This window comes from Leucopleurus acutus (assembly GCF_964270905.1).
Source record: "Leucopleurus acutus genome assembly, chromosome: 11".
Lineage (NCBI taxonomy): Eukaryota > Metazoa > Chordata > Mammalia > Artiodactyla > Delphinidae > Leucopleurus > Leucopleurus acutus.
In genome coordinates, this window is record NC_139152.1 from 85,764,362 (window position 1) to 85,788,991 (window position 24,630).

The 24,630-nt window shown below is 44.6% G+C and overlaps 1 protein-coding gene across 1 annotated transcript in view; it reads left to right on the forward strand.

Moving 5' to 3' along the window:
* The window catches only part of STAB2 (stabilin 2), a 165,556-nt gene that overhangs the window by 96,587 nt on the left and 44,339 nt on the right, over nucleotides 1–24,630 (forward strand). The window contains exons 34-41 of the mRNA XM_082850111.1: nucleotides 1,695–1,826; nucleotides 11,422–11,550; nucleotides 13,008–13,064; nucleotides 14,094–14,189; nucleotides 15,767–15,962; nucleotides 17,434–17,529; nucleotides 20,827–20,872; nucleotides 22,132–22,208. Of these exons, the coding sequence (XP_082706237.1) occupies nucleotides 1,695–1,826; nucleotides 11,422–11,550; nucleotides 13,008–13,064; nucleotides 14,094–14,189; nucleotides 15,767–15,962; nucleotides 17,434–17,529; nucleotides 20,827–20,872; nucleotides 22,132–22,208 (829 nt within the window). The remainder of the gene's footprint in view (nucleotides 1–1,694; nucleotides 1,827–11,421; nucleotides 11,551–13,007; nucleotides 13,065–14,093; nucleotides 14,190–15,766; nucleotides 15,963–17,433; nucleotides 17,530–20,826; nucleotides 20,873–22,131; nucleotides 22,209–24,630) is intronic.

Sequence of the window (24,630 nt, forward strand, 5' to 3'; positions counted from 1 at the left end):
GGAAAAAAATCAGTATGGAAAGGTAAAAATGATTGCTAAAAAAAAAAAAAAAAATCAAGGTCCGTCAGGAGACGGAAACCGTACCAGAGAGAATTCAATATTATGAATTGTTTATTGGGTATAAAATTATATAAATATAATTGAAAGGTAAAAAATATAAAGGTATATAAAGCTATATAAATATATATAAGGTATATAAAGGTATATAAAGGTATATAAATATAATTGAAAGGTAAAAAAGAGATAGCATAGAAGCATCTATAACCCCAAAGGCTGGGAGGACAGAGGAAAGAGGTCAGAACAGCTAAAAGTCAGAAATCTGGAGGAGCCTGGAGGAGCTGTAACGCAGACCTCTGAGGCTTGAGGCTTGTGGCTCTGACGTTGGAGGAGGGTTCCTGGGGTCCAAGACCCAGGCGTCTCAGAGATGCCAGCTGGTGCTGGCGTCTTGGGGGGAGGGGGACATGATAAGGCCAGTCTGGGAGTGACAGGCCTCTGCCGCTTGGATCCAGCTGCCGCTGGCAGGGCGATGAAGTGCAGCTGGGGTGATGCCCCCAGGACCAGGAAGCATGCGGGAAGAGGAGATCCCTCTAACAGGCCTCACGGTCTCCCTCGAGCACTTTCCACTGGTGGCGCCAAACAGGAGACCTGGCAGAGGAGAAGCGTGGGCTGTGGTCCCAGCTCCACCGCAGAAACAGTGTAGAGCGTGGTTTGGAGCTGAGACAGTAATTCACCATCTCTCCTTCCCCATATGACGCTTCTATTTCCTTTCCTGATCTCACTGAATTCAGCTTTGGTCTCACCAGATTTGCAGTTAGGACCTGTTGATGGTCGGGAAGAGATGTTAAGAGGGTAGGAAGTTCTTATCTAACTGGTACCGTCTTGAGATGCCATTGCTCTCTCGCTCTCTGATGGGTTCTTTGGAGACCCCACCCATCCCTGGTGGTCTCTGACTGCAGTTCCCCCCACCTGTGTGCATGCGTCTCTTCCTGCAGCCACTTTTTTTCCCAGTGGACCCTCAGCGTCCAGAGGCCACCTCCAGCCTTTCCCCTGGGGAGGCCCGTCTGCCCTTCCAGAAAGCCATCCAGGATAGGACCTAAGGCACCAGCTCTCTCAGACACGGCCAACCCTCTGGTCCACAGGACACCTGTAGTCTCTTGTCCCACGTCAGTGCTGGGAGTGCAGGCCTGTCTCCGTGCGGTGACAGCCTGCCCCCTCCGCTGGGGGTCAACCTGCCAGCAGTCCCTGGCACAAGATTGCTCAGGCCTGAGTGACACCCCACAGGCTACCCTGTCTGCAGAGGACACAGATCAAGCCCTTTGAAATACCCCATTGAGCCTCCTCTCATGACCCCTGAGGTGAAAGGCAGGCTGGGATGTGAGGACTCTCTTCACAGCTGTTCTCACCAAAGAAATCAACTTTAAAATCCCCCCCCAACCTTTTCTGCCCTCACTCTGGGTTTTAGGGTCCCGTAGTGAGTTCCTGACCATCCTACATGGAAAGTCTGCAGGTTCCCCAAGGTGATCTGTCTCGGGTTTGGTATTTATTATCTACTGTGCCCTGATGCCTCGGGTGAAATTTCCAGTTCAACAAGCTATTGCTCTAAACCCCACGGTGCCTGGACATCAGGGCAGCCCAGTAAGTGCCCGGGGACCGGCTGATTTGTGGGTTGACTTTCCCTTCTGTGTGTTGTCCAGGAGGAGGACGTACTCAAGTATCACGTGGTCTTGGAGGAGAAACTGCTGAAGAATGACTTGCACAACGGCATGCATCGGGAGACCATGCTGGGCTTCTCCTACCTCCTTGGCTTCTTCCTCCGCGATGACCAGGTGCGATCCTTTCCCTTAAAACCCACAGGCGGGTGTCCTAGCTCCATGTCCGTCATCACTTTTGCGTTGCGTAATCTCCCCAGCACTTCCTAAGCCTTCTCTACAGAAGACGGTTGTCTGTGTTTCACCGTCAAGTAATGACTCAGCCAGACTGGGAAGCTCCCCTTCCCCCTCCCCGTCACCAAATCATCAGTGTGGCCTGGCTGACGATGGGATTGAATCCCAGCAGTCACAGGTGCCCTTCAGTTCTGATTCCTAACAAACAAACCGCCCCCAAGCCACCTCCAAGAGGGAAGGGAACCCGGCAGCAAAACCTGACGCCCAGGAAGTGGCACTGGCCCCAGGGTATAAGGAGCCTCACGGACTCCAGCTGCTAAATGAATAAACATTATTATCATTGCTTGATCATACAGACTGCAGACCTCGGACCAACTGACCCCCATACCAGTATTCCAGTATTAATCGCACACAACCCCTAAGTACTTAAAGTGTTTAGAATTCGTAGAAAGAGTTGAGACTAAATACATATTTTAAGTATTTCAATATAAAATTCTTTGTACCTACTTCAAACATCAATCAATCTGAAAATTCAACAAGAAATTCACTACATAACTCTAGTATACATTCTCATAAGAAAAATTAATAAAAACAAATGATTATTTAGGATAAACTAAGCACTATATTAAAGTAAAGAAAGTTTAATTGCACATTTTTAAGCAATAATAATTGGTCCCTGTAAAAAAGTGCAGTTTTGAAAATAATTTTCTCAGTGTTATCATCATTGAAGTACAAGTGAATTTTGTGTACAGTTTTTCTTTCAACATGCTTGGGTTAAAAAAACAAAGTCTTCATGGTTCTTCATTACTTAGGGAATAATCTAACTCCAAATATTTCCCTCTGACTCCTATAAATAATCTTACCTATTGTGCAATAATTTTGAGGAGATCCTTTTAAATACATTTTCTTTTTTTTGCAGGTAAGGCAATTTTTGTTGGTAAAGACCTTACGTTTTTGTTTTTAATCTATGTCATCTTTTGTTTCATCGTGTAGAACCGAATATTCCAGTGCAGTTAGTTGAATCAGTTTTGGTTCTGTCACATTTATTTTTCATGTGTTTGGAAAGTCTTTGATCTAGAGCTTTTTTTTTTTTTCCTTTCTCCAATAGAGGCTTTATCTTACAGTAAACAAATAGTTCGATCTTACAGTAGAGGCTTTGCTTTTTTTTTTTTTTTTTTTTTTTTAACATCTTTATTGGAGTATAATTGCTTTACAATGGTATGTTAGTTTCAGCTTCACAACAAAATGAATCAGTTATATATATACATATATTCCCATATCTCTTCCCGCTTGCGTCTCCCTCCCTCCCACCCTCCCTATCCCACCCCTCCAGGCGGTCACAAAGCACCGAGCTGATCTCCCTGTGCTATGCGGCTGCTTCCCACTAGCTATCTACCTTACGTTTGGTAGTGTATATATGTCCATGTCTCTTTATCGCTTTGTCACCGTTTACCCTTCCCCCTCCCCATAGCCTCAAGTCCATTCTCTAGTAAGTCTGTGTCTTTATTCCTGTTTCACCCCTAGGTTTTTCATGACATTTTTTTTTTTAAATTCCATATATATGTGTTAGCATACGGTATTTGTCTCTCTCTTTCTGACTTACTTCACTCTGTATGACAGACTCTAGGTCTATCCACCTCATTACAAATAGCTCAATTTCGTCTCTTTTTATGGCTGAGTAATATTCCATTGTATATATGTGCCACATCTTCTTTATCCATTCATCCGATGATGGACACTTAGGTTGTTTCCATCTCTGGGCTATTGTAAATAGAGCTGCAATGAACATTTTGGTACATGACTCTTTTTGAATTATGGTTTTCTCAGGGTATATGCCCAGTAGTGGAATTGCTGGGTCATATGGTAGTTCTATTTGTAGCTTTTTAAGGAACCTCCATACTGTTCTCCACAGTGGCTGTATCAATTTACATTCCCACCAACAGTGTAAGAGGGTTCCCTTTTCTCCACACCCTCTCCAGCATTTATTGTTTCTAGATTTTTTGATGATGGCCATTCTGACTGGTGTGAGATGATATCTCATTGTAGTTTTGATTTGCATTTCTCTCATGATTAGTGATGTTGAGCATTCTTTCATGTGTTTGTTGGCACTCTGTATATCTTCTTTGGAGAAATGTCTATTTAGGTCTTCTGCCCATTTTTGGATTGGGTTGTTTGTTTTTTTGTTATTAAGCTGCATGAGCTGCTTATAAATTTTGGAGATCAATCCTTTGTCAGTTGCTTCATTTGCAAATATTTTCTCCCATTCTGAGGGTTGTCTTTTGGTCTTCTTTATGGTTTCCTTTGCTGCGCAAAAGCTTTTAAGTTTCATTAGGTCCCATTTGTTTACTCTTCTTTTTATTTCCATTTCTCTAGGAGGTGGGTCAAAAAGGACCTTGCTGTGATTTATGTCATAGAGTGTTCTGCCTATGTTTTCCTCTAAGAGTTTGATAGTTTCTGGCCTTACATTTAGGTCTTTAATCCATTTTGAGCTTATTTTTGTGTACGGTGTTAGGGAGTGATCTAATTTCATACTTTTACATGTAGCTGTCCAGTTTTCCCAGCACCACTTATTGAATAGGCTGTCCTTTCTCCACTGTACATTTCTGCCTCCTTTGTCAAAGATAAGGTGACCATATGTGCGTGGGTTTATCTCTGGGCTTTCTATCCTGTTCCATTGATCTATCTTTCTGTTTTTGTGCCAGTACCATTCCGTCTTGATAACTGTAGCTTTGTAGTATAGTCTGAAGTCTGGGAGCCTGATTCCTCCAGTTCCTTCTTTCGTTCTCAAGATTGCTTTGGCTATTCGGGGTCTTTTGTGTTTCCATACAAATTGCAAAATTTTTTGTTCTAGTTCTGTGAAAAATGCCAGTGGTAGTTTGATAGGGATTGCATTGAATCTATAGATTGCTTTCGGTAGTAAAGTCATTTTCACAATGTTGATTCTTCCAATCCAAGAACATGGTATATCTCTCCATCTATTTGTATCATCTTTAATTTCTTTCATCAGTGTCTTATAATTTCCTGCATACAGATCTTTTGTCTCCTTAGGTAGGTTTATTCCTAGATATTTTATTCTTTTTGTTGCAATGGTAAATGGGAGTGTTTTCTTGATTTCACTTTCAGATTTTTCATCATTAGTATATAGGAATGCCAGAGATTTCTGTGCATTAATTTTGTATCCTGCCACTTTACCAAATTCATTGATTAGCTCTAGTAGTTTTCTGGTAGCATCTTTAGGGTTCTCTATGTATAGGATCATGTCATCTGCAAACAGTGACAGCTTTACTTCTTCTTTTCCGATTTGGATTCCTTTTATTTCCTTTTCTTCTCTGATTGCTGTGGCTAAAACTTCCAAAACTATGTTGAATAAGAGTGGTGAGAGTGGGCAACCTTGTCTTGTTCCTGATCTTAGTGGAAATGCTTTCAGTTTTTCACCATTGAGGATGATGTTTGCTGTGGGCTTGTCATATATGGCCTTTATTATGTTGAGGAAAGTTCCCTCTATGCCTACTTTCTGCAGGGTTTTTATCATAAATGGGTGTTGAATTTTGTCAAAAGCTTTCTCTGCATCTATTGAGATGATCATATGGTTTTTCTCCTTCAGTTTGTTAATATGGTTTATCACATTGATAGATTTGCGTATATTGAAGAATCCTTGCATTCCTGGAATAAACCCCACTTGATCATGGTGTATGATCTTTTTAATGTGCTGTTGGATTCTGTTTGCTAGTATTTTGTTGAGGATTTTTGCATCTATGTTCATCAGTGATATTGGCCTGTAGTTTTCTTTCTTTGTGACATCCTTGTCTGGTTTTGGTATCAGGGTGATGGTGGCCTCGTAGAAGGAGTTTGGGAGTGTTCCTCCCTCTGCTATATTTTGGAAGAGTTTGAGAAGGATAGGTGTTAGCTCTTCTCTAAATGTTTGATAGAATTCGCCTGTGAAGCCATCTGGTCCTGGGCTTTTCTTTGTTGGAAGATTTTTAATCACAGTTTCAATTTCAGTGCTTGTGATTGGTCTGTTCATATTTTCTATTTCTTCCTGATTCAGTCTTGGCAGGTTGTGCCTCTCTAAGAATTTGTCCATTTCTTCCAGATTGTCCATTTTATTGGCATAGAGTTGCTTGTAGTAATCTCTCATGATCTCTTTTATTTCTGCAGTGTCAGTTGTTACCTCTCCTTTTTCATTTCTAATTCTATTGATTTGGGTCTTCTCCCTTTTTTTCTTGATGAGTCTGGCTAGTGGTTTATCTATTTTGTTTATCTTCTCAAAGAACCAGCTTTTAGTTTTATTGATCTTTGCTATTGTTTCCTTCATTTCTTTTTCATTTATTTCTGATCTGATTTTTATGATTTCTTTCCTTCTGCTAGCTTTGGGGTTTTTTTGTTCTTCTTTCTCTAATTGCTTGAGGTGCAAGGTTAGGTTGTTTATTCGAGATGCTTCCTGCTTCTTAAGGTGGGCTTGTATTGCTATAAACTTCCCCCTTAGAACTGCTTTTGCTGCATCCCACAGGTTTTGGGTCGTTGTGTCTCCATTGTCATTTGTTTCTAGGTATTTTTTGATTTCCTCTTTGATTTCTTCAGTGATATCTTCATTATTAAGTAGTGTATTGTTTAGCCTCCATGTGTTTGTATTTTTTACAGATCTTTTCCTGTAATTGATATCTAGTCTCATGGCGTTGTGGTCAGAAAAGATACTTGATACAATTTCAATTTTCTTAAATTTACCAAGGCTTGATTTGTGACCCAAGATATGATCTATCCTGGAGAATGTTCCATGAGCACTTGAGAAAAATGTGTATTCTGTTGTTTTTGGATGGAATGTCCTATAAATATCAATTAACTCCATCTCATTTAATGTATCATTTAAAGCTTGTGTTTCCTTATTTATTTTCATTTTGGATGATCTGTCCATTGGTGAAAGTGGGGTGTTAAAGTCCCCTACTATGAATGTGTTACTGTCGATTTCCCCTTTTATGGTTGTCAGTATTTGCCTTATGTATTGAGGTGCACCTATGTTGGGTGCATAAATATTTACAATTGTTATATCTTCCTCTTGGATTGATCCCTTGATCATTATGTAGTGTCCTTCTTTGTCTCTTCTAATAGTCTTTGTTTTAAAGTCTATTTTGTCTGATATGAGAATTGCTACTCCAGCTTTCTTTTGGTTTCCTCTTGCATGAAATACCTTTTTCCATCCCCTTACTTTCAGTCTGTATGTGTCTCTAGGTCTGAAGTGGGTCTCTTGTAGACAGCAAATATATGGGTCTTGTTTTTGTATCCATTCAGCCAATCTGTGTCTTTTGGTGGGAGCATTTAGTCCATTTACATTTAAGGTAATTATCGATATGTGTGTTCCTATTCCCATTTTCTTCATTGTTTTGGGTTTGTTATTGTAGGTCCTTTCCTTCTTTTGTGTTTCTTGCCTAGAGAAGTTCCTTTAGCAGTTGTTGTAGAGGTGGTTTGGTGGTGCTGAACTCTCTCAGCTTTTGCTTGTCTGTAAAGGTTTTAATTTCTCCATCAAATCTGAATGAGATCCTTGCTGGGTAGAGTAATCTTGGTTGCAGGTTTTTCTCCTTCAACACTTTCAATATGTCCTGCCACTCCCTTCTGGCTTGCAGAGTTTCTGCTGAAAGATCAGCTGTTAACCTTATGGGGATTCCCTTGTGTGTTATTTGTTGTTTTTCCCTTGCTGCTTTTAATATGTTTTCTTTGTATTTAATTTTTGACAGTTTGATTAATATGTGTCTTGGCGTATTTCTCCTTGGATTTATCCTGTATGGGACTCTCTGTGCTTCCTGGACTTGATTAACTATTTCCTTTCCCATATTAGGGAAGTTTTCAACTATAATCTCTTCAAATATTTTCTCAGTCCCTTTCTTTTTCTCTTCTTCTTCTGGAACCCCTATAATTCGAATGTTGGTGCGTTTAATGTTGTCCCAGAGGTCTCTGAGACTGTCCTCAGTTCTTTTCATTCTTTTTTCTTTATTCTGCTCTGCAGTAGTTATTTCCACTATTTTATCTTCCAGGTCACTTATCCGTTCTTCTGCCTCATTTATTCTGCTATTGATCCCATCTAGAGTACTTTTAATTTCATTTATTGTGTTGTTCATCGTTGCTTGTTTCATCTTTAGTTCTTCTAGGTCCTTGTTAACTGATTCTTGCAATTTGTCCATTCTGTTGTCCATTCTATCTCCAAGATTTCGGATCAACCTTACTATCATTATTCTGAATTCTTTTTCAGGTAGACTGCCTATTTCCTCTTCATTTGTTAGGTCTGGTGGGTTTTTATCTTGCTCCTTCATCTGCTGTGTGTTTTTCTGTCTTTTCATTTTGCTTATCTTACTGTGTTTGGGGTCTCCTTTTTTTTTTTTTGCAGGCTGAAGGTTCGTAGTTCCTGTTGTTTTTTGAGTCTGTCCCCAGTGGCTAAGGTTGGTTCAGTGGGTTGTGTAGGCTTCCTGGTGGAGGGTACTAGTGCCTGTGTTCTGGTGTATGAGGCTGGATCTTGTCTTTCTGGTGGGCAGGTCCACGTCTGGTGGTGTGTTTTGGGGTGTCTGTAGACTTGTTATGATTTTGGGCAGCCTCTCTGCTAATGGGTGGGGTTGTGTTCCTGTCTTGCTAGTTGTTTGGCATGGGATGTCCAGCACTGTAGCTTGCTGGTCGTTGAGTGAAGCTGGGTGCTGGCGTTGAGATGGAGATCTCTTGGAGATTTTTGCTGTTTGATATTATGTGCAGCTGGGAGGCCTCTTGTGGACCAGTGTCCTGAAGTTGGCTCTCCCACCTCAGAGGCACAGCACTGAGTCCTGGCTGCAGCACCAAGAGCCTTTCATCCACAGGGCTCCTTAATTTGGGATGATTCGTTGTCTATTCAGGTATTCCACAGATGCAGGGTATATCAAGTTGATTGTGGAGCTTTAATCCGCTGCTTCTGAGGCTGCTGGAAGAGATTTCCCTTTCTCTTCTTTGTTCTCACAGCTCCCAGGGCCTCAGCTTTGGATTTGGCCCCGCCTGTGCGTGTAGGTCGCCGGAGGGCGTCTGTTCTTTGCTCAGACAGGACGGGGTTAAAGGAGCCGCTGATTCGGAGGCTCTGGCTCACCCAGGCCGGGGGGGTAGGGAGGGTCACAGAGTGCAGGGCGGGCCTGCAGCGGCAGAGGCCGGCGTGACGCTGCAGCCTGAGGCGCGCCGTGCGCTCTCCCGGGGGAGCCGAACCCGGATCCCGGGACCCCGGCAGCGGCGGGCTGCACAGGCTCCCCGGAAGGGCGTGTGGCTAGTGACCTGCGCTCGCACACAGGCCTCCTGGCGGCGGCAGCAGCGGCCTTAGCGTCCCATGTCCGTCTCTGGGCTCCGCACTCTTAGCCGCGGCTCGCGCCCGTCTCCGGAGCTCTCCCAAGCAGCGTTCCCAATCCCCCCTCCTCGTGCACCAGGAAACAAAGAGGGACGTAAAAGTCTCTTGCCTCTTCGGCAGGTCCAGACCCCTCCCCAGACTCCCTCCCGGCCAGCTGCGGCGCACCAACGCCCTGCAGGCTGTGTTCACGCCGCCAACCTCAGTCCTCTCCCGGCGCTCCGACAAAAGCCGGAGCCTCAGCTCCCAGTCCCGCCCGCCCCGGCGGGCGAGCAGACAAGCCTCTCGGCTGGTGAGTGCCGGTCGGCCCGATCCTCTGCGCTGGAATCTCTCCGCTTTGCCCTCCGCACCCCTGTTGCTGTGCTCTCCTCCGCGGCTCCCAAGCTCCCCCACTCCGCCTCCCGAAGTCTCCACCCGCGAAGGGGCTCCTAGTGTGTGGACACTTTTCCTCCTTCACAGCTCTCTCCCGCTGGTGCAGGACCCGTCCCTATTCTTTTGTCTCTGTTTAGTTTTTTCTTTTGCCCTAACCAGGTACGTGGGGGGTTCCTTGCCTTTTGGGAGGTCTGAGGTCTTCTGCCAGCGTTCAGTAGGTGCTCCGTAGGAGTTGTTCCATGCGTAGATGTATTTCTGGTGTATCTGTGGAGAGGAAGGTGATCTCCGCGTCTTACTCTTCCGCCATCTTCCCGGAACTCCTCGAGGCTTTGCTTTTATTGATAACTCATTTACTCTCAGGACAAAGAAGATGTAGAAAAATGCTCTCTGAGTAAACTTGTGTTCAGATCAAAATTTTAATGCAACCCGTAATTCTTCGAACACATCTCACAATAAAAATGATTCAGACTTTTTCTAATGCCAAATCAACAGTATTACAGCATCCAAAGTTCTGCCATTTTGATATTTTAAAATAGCTCAACGTCTTGGAATTCTACAAATTTGTTTTGCAATAACCGTTTGACGCCACAAGTAAGGCCCCCTGCTTCGTTTCCAAGTCTACACAGACCCTGGACCACTTCTGTGGACCTTAGCCGTGATTTGTCCCAACATCCAGTGGAAATTCACTTGACTCCAAGTAAATCATCAGGGACTTTAACAGTCAGTGGAAGTTCAAATTTAAACACTTAGTAGAGTCATTTTAATCGTGATGCAGTGGGGAGTTTGAGAGATGTTAATCATTTTTAAACCCTTATGAGATATGAAGTTGACATCTGTTTAGTACAATAAAGAATTCCCTCTTCTCCCAACCTCAGCCCTGCTACACACCCCACACACACGCCACCCCCCAATTTTTCAAACAACCATTTGTTTTCAGTTATATTAGTTATATTAATGAATGAATGAATGGCTTTAATTATTTTGCTAAGCAATCATTAAGGTATGCTCCCATTGAAAAAAATCGAAACAAAACAAGTTACAACTCAAAGTTGAATTTAATTTGGCAACATTTAGAAATTTCGTTCCCGTGTCTTAGCTGCTTAGGGACACACAAGGCAAAAACAATACAAACATACCATTAACTCCAAAGAAGCCCCAAGGGAAACATGGTACGGTAATGCAGACCTCAGAGCAGTCTCCTCACACTGGGAAGTAATGCTATCTGGTGGAACACTTTTTACAAACTCTAAAACACTCAAATATGCTAGTTGTTTTTATTCTTACATAACAGCCACTTAGCCTTACTTAGGGGTGCTTGCAAATGAACCAGGAAGTAGAGATACGCTGAAAGGACACTGAGTTTCGTTCTCCATGTCTTGGCTTTGGAAGGCATCCACGCCTCCTGGACCACCAATAACCAGCACAGCCAAGCACAACCATCGTCCATGGAGCCGTTTTATCAGGGGCACTAACGTAACGATCATGACTCAGAATTTTTAAACAATAAAAACCGATCATTTGAAGGGTGGAGAGAAACCTTAGAGATCGTCTAGAACAACCTCTTCCTTTTACAAAAGGGGAAATTGAGATTCACAGAGGAAAAGCAACTAGCCCAAGGTCACACAGCTGGAAGGCGTCAGATGCACGACTGTCACTCAGACTCCCCTCTCCTAGGGCAGAGCTCTCTCCACTACACTGTGCTACCTGCCAGGTGAATTTTGGAATATCTCCTAGGCCGTTGTCATATTGATATCCTCCACTCCCCATCGTCCTTATTTCCCTTAAAATCACGGTAGCAAAAACTTACAGTTAACCCTCTGTTCACAGCTCTACGTAAATGAGGCTCCGATAAACTACACCAATGTAGCCACTGACAAGGGAGTGATCCATGGCTTGGGGAAAGTTCTGGAAATTCAGAAGAATAGATGTGATATTAATGACACTACTATCCTACGAGTAAGTTCTATCCGAGGCCAATGATGAGCTAAAGAGTGTTGGCTTATTTTTTATAATTTTGAGCATAGGACTCATCTATCAGAGTATCTCAATTCAGTTCAAAACACACTGCATGAGGGCTTCCCTGGTGGCGCAGTGGTTGAGAGTCCACCTGCCGATGCAGGGGACACGGGTTCGTGCCCCGGTCCGGGAAGATCCCACATGCCGCGGAGCAGCTGGGCCCGTGAGCCATGGCCGCTGAGCCTGCGCGTCCAGAGCCTGTGCTCCGCAACGGGAGAGGCCGCAACAGTGAGAGGCCCGCGTACCGCAAAAAAACAAACAAAAAACACTGCATGAACATCTCTAAATGCCAAGGAGCATGCTTGGCTGTGGCTCCACAAAAATAAATAAGACATGACCCCTGCCCTCAGTGGGCTCACAGTCTAGCGCCTTGAAAGGCTGCCTGGAGGGTTATGTTTTGGAGGGAGGAGGCTTCTGGAGCCACCAGCCTTCCTCAAAGGGAAAATGTGCCACACCCAGCACAGGCACGGGAGCGGGGGAGGCAGGGTCTGGTGCACCCATGACAGGTTTTGGCCAAGCCTGGTCTAGCAGGAGAGACAATATGGAAATGGGTCATTTCAGTATAATATGGGATGCAGTAATGGAGACTTTGTAGTCCATGAGATGGTGTAAGGTCTCTCAGTAATAGTAATAACTGCTGAAATTTACTGGGCACTTTTTATGTGCCAGGCACTGCTCTAAACATTCTACATGTATTAACTCAGGTAACCCTCACGACACCCTTCAACGCAGGTACTATTACTCCGCCCATTTTTCAGATGGGGAAAAATGAGCCCCAGAGAGGTTGAGTAACACCCGCAGGTTCCCAGAGCTAGCAAGTGTCAGAGAAGGCGTTCAAATCCAGGCAGTCTGGCCCTAGAGCCAGAACTGTGAACGACCACACAATACCGTCCAGTAGGTGCCAAGTTAAGAACTAGTCACATTGGTCTCCTTCTGTTTTAGGAACAGGCTGCACTTAAAAATGCCTGTCATTCTTAACTCGTGCTCTTTTATTTACGATAGTGAATATCATCTCCACGCGGACCCCATCGCTGGGCGCTGGGCGTGATGCATCCTTTAGTCTCGGAATCCGGCCCAATTCACTGAGTAGTGGGTTTTCAATAAATGAGAGTTGTTGTTAAAGGAATTAGGATTTAAGTGAGTTAAGACCCCCCCACAGGTTACAAGACTATGAGCATCTGGAGTGTATAGTAGAGAAAGTGATGCTCCAGTGTCCACAACCCAAAGTAGTTGAAGTGTTTGTCTCAAAGGACATTAAAGAGGTTGACCAGACGAGCTTCTGGTTTTCAGTTTTATAGCCTAAAACCTCCAGCGCCATGTCTGGAAAATATTTGTAGCCTCATTTTGCACTAAATGTAATAACCATGAGATATTCACTTTGGTTGTGTTTTACTAAGGGAAAGTGTGGGAAGTGTCCCCAGCAGCCAATCTGCCCGTTTGGAACTAAACCACTAGTAAGTATTTTGTCTGCTTTGATAAAACTGTTTCTGGATCCCAGGGAGGTCCACATTAGAAAATGCGTCTCAGGCACAACTCATTTCACTGCTTTCATTCCTTCACTTGATTTTAGTTTAATCTTACCTTCTTACCTTATATGCATCTTTCTAAGTCTTAAATCCATTTTTTTTGGACCAAAGCAAAAATTTAATTAATACATAAATAGAAACAAGGGTTCATCTCAACCAACACCCAGTGCAGGAAGGGATTTTTCCCTTTCTACATCTTTCATATTCCAGTAGCTGGTTAAAGACAGGAGCAAGAAAGCTTATCAAAGGAGGCAAACTCCATATCCAACTCGGTATCCAACCTGGCGGAGTCCCACCTTCCCGATTCCCTTTACAGTTGAAGTTACAACTAACTTTCTCTAAGAAACACGTGACAGACCTGCGGGGAGGTAGACATGTCTTTGAATTAACTACCCATCTATATTTCTTATAGCTGTTTATTGCAAGAGCTAGCTCTGATGTTGCTCCAACCATTACAAAGGATCAACTCCCATGTACCTTCCGTTGCATAATAGTAATTTATAGCTAACAATGCTGACTCTTCTCACTTGAGTTTGCATTTAATCTTGTATATTAGAAGTCTTTGTAAGCAGCCTAATCTTGTCTCAGACCAAGGCAGAATATCAACCAATAAATAAACAGAAACCAAGCCCCATCTCAATGTGGAATGTTGGAAGGATGTTTTCATCTGATTGACTCTGTGATTCTTCCTAACTTGAGCTAGTTCTAAAGAAAAGTTCTTTTTACATCGTACTACCACAAGGGATAATTATCTGAATTTTGCCACCTGGTATTCTGGCAGCCAACATTGTGATTCTGCATTTTCTTTCTTATGAAACAGCTCCAAGAAGCCAACCCCCTCCTTTTCCAGAACATTTCAGTTAGAGAGACAGCAATGTGCCACCCACCTACTTGCTTTTAGAGATTGGAAAGCTTTGTTCTAACTGAAAAGCTGATATAATCATTATTATTTCATAGGGTGCAGAGACGAAGAGATGTCTCTATACCATTTATTTCATGGGCAAGCGATCCCTGTTCATTGGGTGCCAGCCAAAGTGTGTGAAAACTGTCATTGTGAGTATAATGATTTAATAAGCCTTCTAACTATTGCAGCAGCATTGAGAAATGTAATCATGTGTTATACTTTTCAAAGTGCCTTTCCATGTTTTTTTTTTTTTTTTGGCCGCTCGTTGCTGCACACAGGGTTTCTCTAGTTACAGCGAGTGGGGCTACTCTTCATTGCAGCGTGCAGGTTCTCATTGCGGTGGCTTCTCTTGTTGTGGAGCACGAGCTCTAGGCATGCGGGCTTCAGTAGTTGTGGCATGTGGGCTCAGTAGTTGTGACGCACGGGCTTAGTTGCTCCACGGCATGTGGGATCTTCCCGGACCAGGGATCAAACCTATGTCCCCTGCATTGGCAGGTGGATTCTTAACCACTGTGCCACCAGGGAAGTCTCCCTTTGCATGTATTCTTTCTGCCACCTCCCCTTCCTCCTTATCATCTTCATTACCACTGTCATTCAGAGTAGTAGCGGTAGCACTAAAATTCAGGAGAGCCCTGCAAGTCAGCCCATTGGTGAAAGCTGCAATATTCTGTTGCATGATGAAGAAATAGAGGGGGGCTTCCCTGGTGGCGCAGTGGTTGAGAGTCCGCCTGCCGATGCAGGGGACGCGGGTTCATGCCCCGGTCCGGGAAGATCCCACATGCCACGGAGCGGCTGGGCCCGTGAGCCATGGCCGCTGAGCCTGCGCGTCCGGAGCCTGTGCTCCGCAACAGGAGAGGCCACAACAGTGAGAGGCCCGCGTACCGCAAAAAAAAAAAAGAAAAAAAAAAAAGAAATAGAGGGACTGAGAGGCTAAGAGGATCTCCCTGTTCTCACAACAGAGGAAACGCCCCGTGAGCGAAAGAGACAGGAGATGGGCAGCTCTCCAGGGAAAGAACAGGTGCACCTGGTCATTTAGAAAGCGGGACCCCAGAGCTAGGCACCTCTGACCTGTAACTTTGGAATCTGCAGGAAAAGTCTTTATAATGTCCTGTCCTGCTGCTTTCGCCGAAGACTAGACGCAGCCTCTGCCTGTCCTGCAGAGGCAGCTGATGTGGCCCTTAAGTTGCGGAGCCTGCAGCTGCAGGAGATCTTGTGTTTCAATGCACTCAAGAATAAAGGCAGGCGCAAGCGAGCAGATATCCTGCAGGGCTTCCCTGAACTCAAAGAGAGTCATTCATAGAATGTCAAAGGTCTCACCCACCTCCCAACCTTCAGTACCGGGTGAAATAACACACAACGCAAAGGTGCCAGGTTTGGGGATGGCGAGGGTCCCTCTGGCATCACTTGCATTGTTTTTACTTTGTTCCTTCTGCCCCTCCTTCTTTCTCGCTTTTCTTCGTCCTCTCCCCCTGCTTGCCTGTTTCCTTCCCCTCCTTCCTGCCTCCTCGGCAGAAGCCTCCACGCTGCTCCTGGCACGCCTGGAAATTGCATAGCCTCACCTGGTTCTCGGGGGCTGCTCTCCCCATCCCTCCCAGCCCCTCCATGAGGGGTCGAAGCTACGGACACACATCCAGTCCCACCTGCAGGACGTCCACACCACGGCTGGACAAAACCAAAGGATGGAAGTGTGGCCTTGTCCAAGCCCAGCCTGGTCCTTCTGTTTCAGACGAGAGAATGCTGTGCGGGCTACTTTGGTCCCCAGTGCCAGCCCTGCCCAGGAAAAGCCGAGAACGTCTGCTTTGGGAACGGGATCTGTTTGGATGGAGTCAACGGCACGGGCACGTGTGTGTGTGGAGAGGGCTTCAGCGGGACAGCCTGTGAGACCTGCATGGAGGGCAAGTACGGCATCCACTGCGACCAAGGTGCGCACCCTCCCTGACCCAGGCAGGCTGCCCAAACCAGCCGGAAATGCAGGAGAAAAGAGCGATTCGGCACGTGCTCCCTCACCAGCCTGTCTGGGGAGGTGGGGGCAGACTGGAATCCCGCCCATTATCATGTGAATTACAAGAACTTCTGTGTTGTGTAATTTGCAATGGGCAGTGATTCCGAACATTTTCAGTTACTAACCTGGACTTATCAACCCTCCCCAATCTGCTCACTGACATTCTCCAACCCAGCCACATTTCTGTATTTGCCTGCGTGTGCTGGTCCTCTGTGGGTACGCTCTGTTTTGGACATTGCTTGATCGTTTGAAAAGCAGATCTGTGCACATCATCTCATGTAACCCATACAGGAGCCATGTATGGTTGAGTATTCGTATCCCCATTTTACAAATGAGGACTTAAGGCAAAGAGGTTGAATGACTTCCCCCAAGGTCACACCTGATGAGATTGGAATGCACACCCTGCTTCCCTCCAAAGCTTTGTTCTTGAATCGTGTCCCTTACGTGAAGGTCACTCTATTGATTCGTCCTCTGCCAGCCACATGCTTTACGTTGTCTTCACAAAAATCATGATCTGTTTTAGCCGAGTCATCTGCATTCTCTCACCTGACTTTCTCGTGCCCAGGGACACACACCTCTGAGCGGGCTGACGTGGAGAAGGGGTTTCCTAATCCATGATGGGAAAACGAAGCATTATTTTCTACTTTGTATTAAAAACTACATATTTGACCTGGCTATCGCTGTTTTCTCAACAGCTAGTCCAAGCCAAACAAAATCAATATATAATTGAGTCATTATAATCGGACCGTATAATATATAATTGGCATTATAGTGCTGATTTTTTTCTGTGTTATATGGAAGAATTATCTGCTTGCATTTATGCAGGATTTCCTAACCTAGGATCCACAGATGACCCTCGTGGGGTCCAGCACACCCCCAAGGCTGAATGCTTTCTTCTGAGGAAGGCATCCTTAACTTTCATCCAGTTCTCAAAGAGGTTCACAGTGTTGCTGCGTAACCAAGGAATCGGCATTTCTGTGTTGTCCAAGAAGGTGGTGGTGCACCGGCTTTATAGGAACCGAGTGGGCTTCTCTCTGAAGTCTACTCTCAGGGGACAAACATGGCTGCGTCCCAAATGGGTCCCGTATAACCACGATTCCTCAGATAACCTCAGCCAAAAACACTCTCACACTGCTTGGGTCACTGGCCCACAGTGCTACACGGTCCCCAGACGGTGGTCTTTGTTGAAGCATGACCTAATTCACCTGTTAGCTCCCTCCTATGCCCCCGCCCTTCCTGGGAATCCACCACCCAAACCCATGAGCAACAACGATCATCTAGAACCTGGCAGTAGAATTACGTGCACCGAAGTGAACCTTAGTATTAGATGTAAAGTGAATTGTTGAACACGGGTCAGAAGTCTAACAGTGTGTGGGTGTTTTTCCACTTAGCGTGTACTTGTGTCCATGGGAGATGCAGTCAAGGACCCGCGGGTGACGGCTCCTGCGACTGCGATGTGGGCTGGCGAGGAGTGAAATGTGACGATGGTAAGAGCCAGCCTTTCGGTACTTATGATCTGTTCTTAGCCTCACTTCTCAGCAGCTACATGTTTTTCTCCTTCTAAAATAGAAATGGCATCTTTATTTCTTCCTTTGGCAATAAGGTAATTCCTACTTGCAGCCAAAAAGATTGTAAAATAAAGAAAAGCATTAAAAAGAAAATAAATATTACTCCTACTCCCAAGACAGGGACAAAACTGTCATTAGTGTTGTGTATTGGCCTTCCAGCCTTGGTCTAGGTATATACATGTGTGTATGGGACTGTACTCTTCACACAGTTTTGTAACCTACTCTTTCACTTCACAATGTATATCATCAGTATCTTTTCATGTGAATAATTATAGATAAATATCATTTTTCTTAATTTCTATACAATATCCCATTATCTGATTGTACCATGCCTCTTAAAATCAATTTTCTGCTATCATAAACAATGCTGCAATGAGTATCTCATTCATATATATATATATATATATATATATTCGTATATATATTCATATATATATTTGCATTTGTCTTATTAATTTATTTGGTTAAATTCCTTGAGATGGTGAGTTAGAAGTTGGCAGTTTGGGGGAAAGTTTTGCTGCTTACTGCCAAGTTGTCCTCCAGAGACTGTATCAATTTATTTTCCCCCGAGTAGGGTCTGAACAGGCTCGTTTTCCCCAGCCCCCCACGCTGCACTGATGACTCCTAATGTGCTCCCATGAAAGTGATGAGAGGGGAGAGAATTTCAGGCAGGAAGAAGCTCGTGGCCCAGCCCAAAGATGTGGGAAGGCTCTGCACATCTACAGGACCAAAGGACTGCAGAATGGGAGGGATGTAGAGGCAACGAGGAAAGTGGAATGAGAACAGGCTAGAGGTGTAGGCAGGAGTCAGCTCGTGAAAGGCTAAGGATGGCGGACCTTCTGCCGAAGCCAACAGGAAGCCATTCAAGGGTTTTGAGCAGGGCGGCAATGTGATGAGATGTGTATTTTACAAAGATCACCCTGACACTGGGTTGGAGAGAATACTCCTGGAAGCAGGTATCAGAGAGTCCCCCTCACCTGGGGCAGGGGCTGGGGAGGAGTCACAGGTGCCTGCCAGCCCAATGAGGGCTCCAGGGATGTGGGGTTGTCAGAAGGAGTGTCTTTGCCCAAAGCTCCAGGTTATGTTAAAATCAAGAGAACTCAGATTTTGTTGAAAAGCTAAAGTCGGAAGTGTGAGTGGTCTCGAGCCAAAAAGACATCCTAGAGCAGATATCAAATGCTGGTGTGTGAAGCCAGGGTTCAGAGGGCCTGGGAGAGGGAAGCAGGGAGCAACAGGGTCACATAAACAGGAAGACAGCCTGGGGGAATCCCTAGATCAAGACGTAAGTGGCAGCCAGGGTTAATCTGGGGGTTTACCCTTGACTGTCATTTATATGCTTATAGGAGCATGGTGTATGGGAGGACCAGCCACATTTAAAGGGACAGGGAACAGTCTGGAGGCTGTGACAAGTTTTCAAGCCCGTCCCCCTGCTGCTCCTCTCACCAGCAGCCTTGTGATTCATCTCTTTGCCTCCTGTCCTCTTTCCCTCCGTTCCATACTCCACATTGCTGCCAGACAGAACTTTCTAAAACATAGATATCTTAGTCTGTTCTGGCTACTGTAACAAAGCGTCGTAGATTGGGCGGCTTATAAACAACAGAAAGTTATTTCTCGTAGTTCTGGAGGCTAGAAGTTCAGGATCAAGGTGCCAGCATGGTTGGGTTCTAGTGATGGCCCTCTTCTGGGTTGCAGATGGCCGTCTTCTCATGTTATGGCAGAAGGGGCAAGGGAGCTCTCCAGGGTCTCTTTCATAAGGGCACTAATTTCGTTTGTGAGGATTCCACCCTCATGACCTAATCACCTCTCTAAGGCCCGACCTCCAAGTACCAGCACGTTGCAGATTAGGTTTCAAAATATGGGTTGGGGAGTGGGGACATAAACATTTGGACTATAGCAGCACTGTTACCCACCCTCCCCAGTACCTGACAACCTGCTCTGATTCTCTATACCCTCCAGTAGGAGAAACTTCACTGCCTATAGGAGACACACCTTAGCAAGGTGTGGTACAGAGCTGTTCACCAGTTGGCACTCACCCAGTTTTCCAGCCTGGTCTCCACTGCACACTCTGCTTAAGGGGCTTCAGTCTAGTAATGGAAATAAATGTTCAATCGTGTTCAGAAAATTGCAATATGAGAGTGCAGAGTAAAGCGCCTCTAGACCAGGCTAGACTGTTCTTTGTTCGCATGCAAACTCCCCACTCCCAAGCCATGTCAGACATCATTCATCAATCATTGCACTCCTTCCTCTGAGGTCAGATAGGGGCACCACATCCTTTTCAAAAGAGCACACCATGTAGTCACTTCCAATTAACTGAAGTTGGCTCAGAGGTTTAGAGCAGATATCAGAGAGGAGGACCTAAAAGGTGATTGGGATTTCAGAGATAGAGAATGGAGAGAAAGAGATTTTCAGGCTCAAGGAAAAGCACACATAAAGGCACAGAATTGCATTGCATCTACTCTAGCCCACTGGAGCCTGTAAATGTTCCCTCTGACACAAGACAGACCACTTTCACAGCCAGGTCTCTGTTTCAGGACCTTCTATACAACCAGGCCAGGCCTAATGAGATTTCTCTTGGCCAGGCCTAATGAGATTTCTTTCTCAAAAGCTCTTAGCCTGAGCAACCAACCCTGTGGGTCCTTTTTCTCATCTCTAACAATTTCTTTCTGGATCTTCCCCTGCCAGGAAGTATCTGTTAGCTGGGCATCCAGGGTAAAAACATTACGCTGTTCCAGGAAATTTAGGAACTAATTTGGCAAATAGGTGGTGGGTACCTGCCGCATGCCAGGCTCTGCACTATTTCTGCACATGCAAAACAATAACAACAACAACTTCATCTTAATTAGAATTAGTATTTGCTTATTTATATCACTCTGTAACAAGATGATGAAAAATTAGAAAGAATAAGGAACACAGGAAGTATAAATAAAATAGAAAATTAAGCTCCAGGGAGGGATGTGCATCCTCACCACCTAGCATGGGGACCGGCACACAGGAGACACTCCATTGGTGTAACTGACCTTCAGATTTGGCTCTGAGCTTCCTAGAAGCCAAGGTAAAAAAAGATTTACATGGTCACATAGTTTTACATAGCTCACGTGATGCATACCAGTTACTTGTGAGGAAGTAAGTCTTTTCCTAGCATCAAGTACTAAAAGAAAGTTCTTCAGTGAGATTTAGTAAAGAAGGGCTGACACAGCATTTGGTTCTCTTTTTCAGAGATCACAAAAGATGAATGCAATGGGACCTGCCACACCAGTGCCAAGTACGTCCCCTTTAGCCTCCTTTGGAGGCGATGCAAGGGGTTTTTTTTGGTTTTTGTTTAAACATCTTTATTGGAGTGTAATTGCTTTACAATGGTGTGTTAGTTTCTGCTGTATAACAAAGTGAATCAGCTATTTGCATACGTGTATCCCCATATCCCCTCCCTCTTGCGTCTCCCTCCCACCCTCCCTATCCCACCCCTCTGGGTGGTCACAAAGCACGGAGCTGATCTCCCTGTGCCATGCGGCTGCTTCCCACTAGCTGTTTTACATTTGGTAGTGTATATTTGTTAATGCCACTCTCTCACTTCGTCCCAGCTTACCCTTCCCCCTCCCCGTGTCCTCAAGTCCATTCTCTACGTCTGTGTCTTTATTCCTGTCCTGCCCCTAGGTTCATCAGAACAGTCAGAAAGAGAAAATGCAAGGGGCTTTTTTTCCTAGTAGCATGTGTCCACCCAGGCCCTATCTTTAGGGAAATAGTTTCCTGAGACCATTTCCGAGGATTTATGATTAATTTAAGTACGAAACTAAAAATGAGGCCACCATCAGCTTGCAGGTCCAGCCTTTTGAACACGCTGCCACCTGAGTTACCTGACATGCTGGCAGAGTGCCAGTTGTTACCCCCATTCAAGCCACAGGGACTCTTCCGCAGAAGCAGAGGGAGGCCGGTGGGCCTCAATTTCATCAAACCTTACTTGCAATTCACAGCCAAGCCTTCCTTCTTTATAATGGAACTTCATACTCCTAACTCCCAGAGGGGTTTAATGGGTTAATTAATTAAGAGCCCAGTAGCTGGAGTTAGACCTGTGTTCAAATCAGGGTCTGTCATTTCCATTGACTGGGTGACCTTGAATCACTTATTCAATGCCTCCAAGCCTTGGTTTTCTCATCTGTAAAATGGGAATAATGATAATACCTACCTGTTAGGGCTATTGGATATTGTGTAGGTTACATAAAATAATGTGTGAAGCACAGCTCCCAGCACATAGGCTGCTCTCTAAAGATGGGCAGCTACCCTCCTTATCCTTGGGCCAGTGCCTACATATACACACTCTGTAGTTTGCCTGATAACTGACTCCGGTTTTAGCTGCTTGTGGCAGCGCCATGCTAGGGATGGACTCTCCACCCAAGCCTTGGGCGGGGACCTCAGAGTGCCTCATGGGGGTAAGAGCTGGGATGCTAGGGATGAAGGGTATTGTGAGTCCCGTGGTGGGGTGCTGTGCGTTTTTCTACGAACACCACTTGCCCTTTCTTGTTGCAGCTGCCTTCTCAATCCGGATGTCGCCGCCTCATGCAAATGCGCAGCAGGGTTCCAAGGGAACGGGAAGGTCTGCACAGGCAAGTCAAGAAGGAATTTGCTGGGAGGAGAATAGCATGAGCTGTTGAGGGATCTGTGTTCCTGCAGACTAAATGGGCAGCTGCTGCCAACCATTGCTGGTGAACTGGACGTAACAGGGCAGCTGATCGTGCCCGGGGAGCAGGACACCTGTTCACGGATAGGGCGTGTTGGTTTTGGAATGTGTGGGGCAACCGCCCCTGTTCTTTTCTCCCAGCCTTGGCCACAATTGGAATCATCTGGAGAGCTTTAGAAACCACTGATGTGGCTGACCTAGGATGTGGCCTGTGGGGGGGGACTCCGGAGTGGGGATAGAAAGAGGCTTGAGCCCTGGTTCTTCCCCCCAATCCCCACATGGCCTTGGGTGGGTCTCTAAACTACCCTGGGCTCCCTTAGCTCATTTGTAAAGTAAACGTAAAACTCTCTCCCCTCGCAGAGTAGTTTGGGGATGAAATGACCTCTCCACGTACAACAACACAATGAGGCAGCTGTTAAAAACAGCCCCAGCGTTACACTCCCTGGGTTCGAATCTATGTTCTTATAGTTCGTGTCACCTTGGGCAAGTTGCTTGACTGCTCTTTGCATCATTTTGTCATCTGTAAGTTGTAGCTCATAAGAGAATCTCCCTCACTGGATTGTTGGATGATAACCTGAATTAAATAATACCTGTGAAGTGCTTAGAACATCCCTGGCACAGAGCACTCGATAAACGTGAGCTAATACTCTCATGGTGCCCAACACGTATTTGGTGCTAGAAAAATGGAAACACTTAGCACTGTGTCCAGGCGGGCTTCAGTGCAGATTGTGGTGGAGCTAGACAATGACTGCACCAATTTGTCCCCGATGTACCCTGCAGTAGGATGTGTACAGCATGCCAGTGAAAACAGCTGGAAAGGCAAATAACTGTAATGTTTCTCTTGCCCCCTGCTTTGGGGAAAAATAACAAAAGCAGAGGACACAATATAACAACCAACATTTCTGTAACATTTTCATATACATTATCCAAACCTGTAAGTAAACCTATATAGGTGGATCCCAAAGTTCTTATTAATTGAGTGATTTGTCCAAAGTCACACGGTGAACGAAGGCCAAGCCAACACTCAAACACACATCTTGGGGTCTCCAAATGGATCTAGGTCTTTGATCCACTTTGCATTAATTTTTGTATATATTGTGAGGTCCAAATTCATTCTTTCCCATATGGATATCTAGTTGTCTCGGTAGCATTTGTTGAAAAAATTATTCTTTCCCCCATTGAAATAACATCTTGGCATCTTTGTGGAAAATCAATTGACCATAGATGTATGGGTTTATTTCTGGACTCTTAATTCAATTCCATATAGATCCTTATGCCAGTTCCACACTGTCTTTATCACTGAAGCTTTGTAGTAAATTTTGAAATTAGGGAGCGTGAGTCCTCCAACCTTGTCCTTCTTTTTCAAGATTGTTTTGACTATTCTGGGATCTTTGAATTTACAAATGAGTTTTAGGATAATCTTGTCAATTTACGCAAAGAAGTCGGCCAGGATTTTGACAGAGACTGCCTTGAATCTGTAGATCAGATTTGGGGAGTAGTGCCTTCTTAACAATATTAATTCTTCCCATCAATGAACATGGAATGTCCTTCCATTATTTAGGTCATCTTTTACTTCTTTCAACACTGTTTGTAGTTTTCAGAGTGTTTTATAGTTTGTTAAATGGAGTCCATCTTCTAATGCTATTGTAAGTGGAATTGTTTTCTTCATTTCATTTTCAGTTTGCTCATTGCTACTGTACAGAAATACAATTGATTTTTGCCTACTGTTCCTGTGTCCTACCCAGGACCATTTATTAGTTCTAATTGTTTTTAGTGGATTCCTCAGGATTTTCCATAGCAAGATCATGGCATCTGCAAATAGAAGTGGTTTTACTTCTTTTCCAATCCGGATGTCTCTTCTTTCTTTCTTGCCTAATTGCCCTGGCCAGAACCTTCAGTACCGTATTGAACAGAAGTGGCAAAAGCAGACCTTGTCTTACTCCTGATCATGGGAGAAAGCATTTGGTCTTTCATCATTAAGCATGATTTTAGTGGTGGGTTTTTCATCAAAGAAAAATGTCCTTTATCAGGTTAAGGAAGTTCCCTTCTATTCCTAGTCTGTTGAGTGTTTTTATCATTAATGGTATCGAATTTTGACAAATGTTTTTGCTCATTCTGAGATGATCATGTTTTTGTCTTTAATTCTACTGATGTGCTATATTACATTAATTGATTTTTGGATGTTAAACCATCTTGTATTCCTACGTAAGTCCCACTTGGTTATGGTGTATAATCCTATTTACATATTGCTGAATTTGATTTGCAAGTATTTTCTTGAGGTTTTTGTATCTATATTCATAAAGGATATCAGTCTGTAGTTTTCTTTTCTAGTGATGGCTTTGTCTGGT